We start from the raw sequence: 6,550 nt of genomic DNA, 5'->3' as shown, positions 1-6,550 counted from the left end.
GACGGCGAGCGCATCCGCGTCGTCAAGGCCATCGCGCACCCGCAGTGGACTAGACGCGAAGAGCACTACGACTTTGGCATCCTCGAGCTCGAGCACGAGAGCACGGAGACGCCCGTGACGCTTAGCTTTGACGACGACGATTCCAACGCGCCGGGCGTCGCCGCCAAGGTCCGCGGCTGGGGGCACACCCGCTCCGACGGCTCGCAGTCTTATGAACTGCTTGAGGTCGAAGTTAAGGTGTGGGCCAACGACGAGTGCGCCAAGACCCTCGACGGCATTCACGAGTCCATGATTTGCGCGGGCGGTGTCGCGGGCGAGGACGCGTGCCAGGGCGACTCGGGTGGTCCGCTCACGGCCGTCAAGGACGGCAAGGAGGTCCAGATTGGCGTCGTCAGTTGGGGCGGGGTCTGTGCGCAGGCCAACAAGCCTGGTGTCTACGCGCGCCTCTCGTCCGGCAAGGACTTTATCGCGCCGTATCTCGCCACGTCGAACCTCCGCACCGAAACCAACTAGACTTGCCGCTGGTCGTTGTTGGATCGTCTCCGTGTCTGCGGAAACGTTGTCGCTCGTCTCGCATAAGTCTTTCCTGTAAACTTTGTTTACCATCGATTCATCTTGATGCGACTTTAAGCTCACTCTCTGGGCCGCTTGTCTTGTTATCGCATTCGTTCTGAATAGAATTGTCGACGCACCTTGGCTCTTTGCTTACCTTTGGAACTGGGCTTGAAAGGCGCAGGGGCCGCGACATGGTTCAAAACCCTCATGGCATAGCATTTTTGAGAGCTCAGTCGATATTCTATGCCATCATCGAGCGATGCGAGTGCGAAAACCAGTGCGACATTGCCGGCACTGGTGAAATTCATTCGGGGACTACCAATTAGGTGGTGGGTGAAATCCCAGAAAGTGGCGACTATCGTTATGGTGGGTCTATAACAAACGTGTGCCTGATATATTGAAGAAAGAGGAGAGAAGAAGGAGGAAGTTCGATATGACGTGGCGATCTCGTGCAAGCAGTGCGGTGCGCGCGGCAATTGTGCAACATGGCATTCCTCTCCAGTTTTCATGCTTGTATTTGTATACTTCGGTGGTACCTTATAAACGTGCCTACGAGTATAAGCTCGAATTTCTACTAATGAACGAGCGCAAAACCCGTGTAGCCAATGCGGGTGTTGCACTCCACGAACGCAACACCCGCACTGGTCAGTTTGGCCCGCTCACGCAGTTTTTTGGTCAATTTGAATCGTTGGAACCACCGAATCCAGACCAACCCAGCAATGTGTGCTTACGCAATGATGTTGCTACTAGCGTACACGTCGTGCGCGTCCCATACGCAAGTACCGGTATGCGAACGTGATCTTCTGTTCCAGTGACGCCCTGAGACGACCCGCTCTGTCGCGTCGCTGCGCAAAAGAACTGGCGCTCATGAGGCCGCCGACGATTCTGCGAAACTTTGCACTGGACATGCGGAATCTACACGAGGTAAGAGATTGCATAATGCTATGGTTCGGACAGTACCGGCGTCTGAAGAGGGTCTCGCTGTAGGTTGGATCGGGGCTGAGGTAGTCGCGCATGATGTTGCTGTGGCCTGACTCAATGCCACGCTTTACCATCTTGCGGCCGGCGACTCCGCCGCAGTGACGTCGCTTGTTCGGTAGGTAGAGCACCTCGTGCACGATTTCGTCATCGTCGTTGTCGTCTAGCAAGAACCCGCGCCAGTGTCGGTGCATGGACGCTAAACCAAAGTGATGCGCATCCGCTCGCCACATCTGTTGCAATGGAACCTCGGCCCTCATGCAGACCCCGTCTCTATCCGCCGCGCGACGTCTGCACTCGGCTGGCGGAAGAACGCCAGGACGATAGAAAAACAAGCTCACCGCTCATCTCATGTACTACAGTATCCCGCAAGCACCGCTCTTCAGCGGCCCTGACGGCACGCATCCCAGCTAGTCACTAGTACTACGTATTTGCTTCACTGCGCGGGCACCTAGCTAGGCCCGAAGCCTCGTTGCGCTGGAAGAGCTGGCTGCTGGAAGCGTCCCGCAACTTGCATCACCCACGGCACCACCTAAAGCTTGAAGCAACTCGGATAAATCCCAGCGCAAGTTGAAGTTGACGCGTGTCACGCAACCGTATTACAAATGAAATTTGAATCGGTCGCGTGACGTGCAAAAAGGATGCGATGTGCGATCTTCCGTGCCAGCTGCGACCGGTCGCAGTCGCCCGTAGCGACCCCATTCCGCAATCTTCTCTCCGCCACCAACATGTCGTCGTCGCTCATCACTGCGTACAAGGGTGTCGTCGTGCACTCGGTGCGCTTTGGCGTCCTCGAAGTCCTCGACGCCGGCCTCATTGGCACGAACGCCCAAGGCAAGATCCTGTTTGTGCACGACTTGGCCAAGACGCCGATCGAGTCGATTGCCTTTGACACGCTCGTCGACCATGGCAAGAAGCTGCTCGTCCCCGGCTTTGTCGACGGTCATGCGCACGCGCCGCAGTACTCGTTCCTTGGCGTCGGCATGCACCTTCCGCTCCTCGACTGGCTCAACACGTACACGTTCCCGCACGAAGCCAAGTTTGCCGACCTCGCGTACGTCGTCCGTCTCGTGGGTAGGATGCTGATGCGTCGTCTTAGGTATGCGACGAGCATGTACACCAAGGCCGTGACGCGCCATGTGCGCAATGGCACGACGACGTGTTCGTACTTTGCGACCGTCCACCTCGAAGCGTCCAAGGCCCTCGCCGACATTGTCGCGCGCATTGGCCAGCGCGGGTACATTGGCAAGGTCAACATGGACCGCCACGCGCCGCCGTCGCTCGCTGAAACAACGTCGCAGTCGCTCGCCGACACGAAGGCGTTCATCGAGCACGTCCTTGCCAAGAAAGATGACCTCGTGACGCCAGTGATTACGCCGCGTTTTGTGCCGAGGTGCGTTGCATGGCTCTCGACTCTCCACACACACACGACATTCATTTGCGTTTGATAGCACGACCTCGGACCTCATGCACGGTCTCGCCGCGCTCTCCAAGGAGCAGACGCCGCCGTTGCCGGTGCAGTCGCACCTCTCCGAGAACGGCAACGAAATCGCGTGGGTCAAGGACCTCCATCCCGACTGCGACAGCTACGCCGATGTGTACCACCGCCACGGGCTTCTCCACGACCGGAGCTACATGGCGCACTGCATTTGGTGCAGCGGCGGCGAGCGGAAGCTCCTCAAGGAGACGGGCACCGGCATTGTCCACTGCCCCAACTCGAACTTTTCGCTCACGAGCGGCGTTCTCAACGTGCGTCGGTGCCTTCGCGACGGCCTCAAGGTCGGCCTCGGCACGGACGTCTCGGCCGGCTACACGACGTCCATGCTGGATGCGGTCCGGAATGCCGTCATCGCCTCCAAGCTCGTGTCCATGGGCCATAGCAGCGACAACGAAGAAGAAGAAGCGATCCAAGAAGACCCGCTCACGTTCGCCGAAGCCTTCCACCTCGCGACGATCGGTGGCGCCGAGGTCCTCAACCTCCAAGACAAGGTTGGCAACTTTGTGCCTGGCAAGGACCTCGACATGCTGGTCGTGGATCTCAATGCGGCCGACAGCCCCGTCGACGAGTATGCGACCGACGACGCGCTGCATCGTTTCCAGAAATTTCTTTTCGTCGGCGACGACCGCAACATCACCAGCGTTTATGTGCGCGGTCGCCAGATCCACGCGCGGTGAGCGCTATCACCACCTATTTAGTCGCTGCCACGTACTACGGAGTAGTAGATCGGTTGTATTATGCAATTAACACGCACGCCGTTGTCAGCTGACTCGTTGTTTGTCTTATCCGCCCAACGTGGATGGGGCACATGGCTCTGGGCATGGAGCCAAGATGGCGGCTCGTCAAGGGTCACCACGAACAACACGTTCTGTGGCGACGCGATCCCGCCGGCGAGCGAAATGACGTGGCAGCGTAGAGTGCAACTCGATATTTCTCCACAGAGATGACCGACTTGCAGAATGAAATGTATGGGCGAGGTTGATTGCTGCTTACCACCTAAAGTTGGTTGTGGCGATTACTGCTACAAAATACACAGGGCTTTTGCTTGCTTGTGTGGCTGGGAATTTTTAAATATTTTGGTCTTGTCGGGTGGCTGACTCCTCGCAGCGTTGAGATGCGGGTCTAATACGACGCGCGCGGCTGGCAAATCTGGCGGCTAAAGCGCGGGCTCTTGCCATGATGCGTCAGCTTGTAGTGCATCGACTTGTTGGCCTTTTGCGTCTGGTACAAGGCATTGTCCGTCTTGGTCGTGCGCTTCAAAATGTTTTGCACCATCGGCTCGACGCTGCGGCGGTTCTCCTGGAGCGAGACACACTTGTCAAAGAGCTTGCGGTGGAGCTCTTCCTGCATGTCGAGGATCTCGAGCTCGGCGAGGAGCTCGTTCATCTGGTCACACGCCTCGAGTTCACGCAGGTCCGTGTCGTGAACGGGTAGTACGCCGGGTCAAAGAGCTCTTCGTCCGGCACTTCGCGGTAGTCGACGACTTGGTCGAGGATGACAAAGCCGTCGGCCGACTGCTTCTCGCTGCCCGGCGTATACGGCAGGCCGGCCGTCCAGATGAGGTCGTCAGTCAGCGGCGTCTTCCAGCCGAGCGCAGGCACATAGGGCGGCGCATCGACGTTGAGCGACGTCGTCTTGGTCTTGGGCATGGGCGCCGGCGCGCCCTTCTTGGTCGGGCTACGGGGCGCGGGCGTCGGCTGCGTCTTCTTGGCCATGCTTCGTATCTTCTTGCGGGGCAGTTTGTAGAATGAGCTGGAAGCTGCAAATAGCTCTCATCCCAACTTCAACCATATCGCACCCGCCGGTTCCACCAATCCAATGCGTCGAAGCTTACATTCCACCAATCAGACGCCGCTGGATAGATACTGGCAAACCAATCACAACGCTGCGTTTCTACCGATCTGGTACCGGTCCCCGAACGTTCTCGCCATCTTGGTCAGCGGCAACGCCCGTGCTTTGCCGTCCGCCATCGACGCCACCGACTGCCTGCTTGTACAGGCCAAGTCCGAGGAGCAGTTAGGTCATGCCTCCAGTGCTATTCACGTGAAGCAGCAGCGATAGGTGCAGGCGACATAGATAGAGCTAGCGCGTGTTCTCGTCTGCTCAGAACCCGTTTTTGCCAAGGCCCCCTGCAGAAGACCTCGAAGCGGCTGCATGCAACACATGTAGAGCACGCGTGGAATGTATCAAAGATCGTTCTCGACGGCAACTGCTCGTCTAGTTAGTCAAAACCATCGTTCTACTAGTCGATGTGGAGGCGATTTCAGCGAGTAGCTTGCGTGTCGCGGACCAATGACGTGGCACGCGCATCTTATTCCGCTGGCTTTCTTTGATTAATGCATACAAAGTGCAAGTGAACATAAAACGTGCGGGAAATAATCAGCCTTCGTCGAATAGAACGGACTCGTTTATCCGGATATATTCGGCTTGTTCTTGGAAAAACGACGCTTGGTATCCGGATATTCGGCCGCCACGACGAGCGTCAATCCTTCTTCGAGGCAAGCCGCAGCATGAAGCTCAACCCGAACGCAACCTCCTTTGTACCGACGTGGTCGTCGGCGCCGCCCGCGCCGCCGCCGCCTCCGCCGATGACCGCCGACCCGCAGTACACAAGCGAGTGGGACAGTGCTAACGGCGGGGGCTGGGCCGACGACGATGGCGCAGACTTTTGCGACGACGCCGAGGTTGACGAACTCCTCGCTGAGATCGAGCGCGTCCAAATGGAAGAGGAGCTGAGCCGTGAATACAACGAGCTCAAGGCGCAGGGCAAGACGGAAGAAGCTGAGCTCTGGAGCCGCTGGATGGTCTCGCCGCCGTCGCCGCTCTCGCCGCCCGCGCCGCGCCAACACAAGAAGCACACGCACCATCCGCAACCCTCCCAGTATGGCAAGCAACCATATCACAACAGCTACAAGAGCCGCAGCGGCCCGTTGTACAACCCGCGCGGCACGTACGCACCGCACAACCCTGTCACGGCCTCGGTCCCGTTCCAGTAGGTAGACACGCCACGTGTAGATTCCCAGCCTCTCCCCGTATAGTAATTAGCACCTTACCCCATTGCGATTGTTCATTGACTTAGACAGCAGTCGCGTCGTCGACGAGCAGCTCGTACGGTACATGGCGGTGGGGCTGCTTGACGCGCTTCCCATGATAATGGTGGTTGCCGTGGGTTTGCTTGGGTGGCGACAAACTCGCTGCCTCGCCAGACGACGCTGACACCGCATGTCGGCTCTTGTGCACGTGGTGCCGCTTGTGCTGCATCGGGAGCTGCGTCAAGAAGACGCTAGTCGCTTCCCCAAACTGGGCCAAGGATGGCTCGTCATCGCGCGGCGACGGCTCGGGCTCCTTCCTCGGCTCGCTTCGCTTGGGGCTCACGCTCTTGTTGCACTTCTTGCGCTCGAACGCTTGGCGCGCGCGTTGGATCTCGAGCATGCGGCGCTCCATGGTCTGCAGCAGCTGCAACTTCTTCTTCGACTCGGACACGGCGCGGAGGCTCACGGCGCCCATCTTGGACATGTC

At 58.4% G+C, this 6,550-nt stretch overlaps 5 protein-coding genes across 5 annotated transcripts in view; 3 read left to right on the top strand and 2 right to left on the bottom strand.

The window, feature by feature from the left end:
* Positions 1–513, top strand: part of SPRG_22322 (hypothetical protein) — a gene marked incomplete at both ends in the record, with an annotated part of 1,379 nt that extends 866 nt beyond the window's left edge. Inside the window, one exon of the mRNA XM_012352192.1 lies at positions 10–513. Coding sequence (XP_012207582.1) covers positions 10–513 — 504 coding nt within the window. The remainder of the gene's footprint in view (positions 1–9) is intronic.
* A 1,661-nt stretch (positions 514–2,174) lies between these two features.
* SPRG_13172 (guanine deaminase) lies at positions 2,175–3,722 on the top strand (the record flags this gene model as incomplete). The annotated part of the gene is made up of 3 exons (XM_012352168.1): positions 2,175–2,587; positions 2,633–2,926; positions 2,985–3,722. 3 exons carry the CDS (start codon positions 2,175–2,177, stop codon positions 3,706–3,708), a joined length of 1,431 nt encoding a protein of 476 aa, XP_012207558.1. The 3' UTR covers positions 3,709–3,722.
* Positions 3,723–4,153: 431 nt separating this feature from the next.
* SPRG_13171 (hypothetical protein) lies at positions 4,154–4,746 on the bottom strand (the record flags this gene model as incomplete). The annotated part of the gene is made up of 2 exons (XM_012352167.1): positions 4,154–4,417; positions 4,441–4,746. The coding sequence occupies 2 exons, from the start codon at positions 4,744–4,746 to the stop codon at positions 4,154–4,156; spliced, it is 570 nt and encodes a 189-aa protein (XP_012207557.1).
* A 718-nt stretch (positions 4,747–5,464) lies between these two features.
* SPRG_13170 (hypothetical protein) lies at positions 5,465–6,027 on the top strand (the record flags this gene model as incomplete). Its single annotated transcript, XM_012352166.1, has 1 exon — positions 5,465–6,027. The coding sequence occupies exon 1, from the start codon at positions 5,542–5,544 to the stop codon at positions 6,025–6,027; it is 486 nt and encodes a 161-aa protein (XP_012207556.1). The 5' UTR covers positions 5,465–5,541.
* Positions 6,028–6,106: 79 nt separating this feature from the next.
* Positions 6,107–6,538, bottom strand: SPRG_13169 (hypothetical protein; the record flags this gene model as incomplete). The annotated part of the gene is made up of 1 exon (XM_012352165.1): positions 6,107–6,538. The coding sequence occupies one exon, from the start codon at positions 6,536–6,538 to the stop codon at positions 6,107–6,109; it is 432 nt and encodes a 143-aa protein (XP_012207555.1).
* Positions 6,539–6,550: the final 12 nt, after the last annotated feature.

Source organism: Saprolegnia parasitica (genome assembly GCF_000151545.1).
Source record: "Saprolegnia parasitica CBS 223.65 unplaced genomic scaffold supercont2.93, whole genome shotgun sequence".
NCBI lineage: Eukaryota > Oomycota > Saprolegniomycetes > Saprolegniales > Saprolegniaceae > Saprolegnia > Saprolegnia parasitica.
The sequence above is the reverse complement of the archived record's forward strand: the minus strand, read 5'-3'. Positions and strand labels throughout refer to the sequence as shown.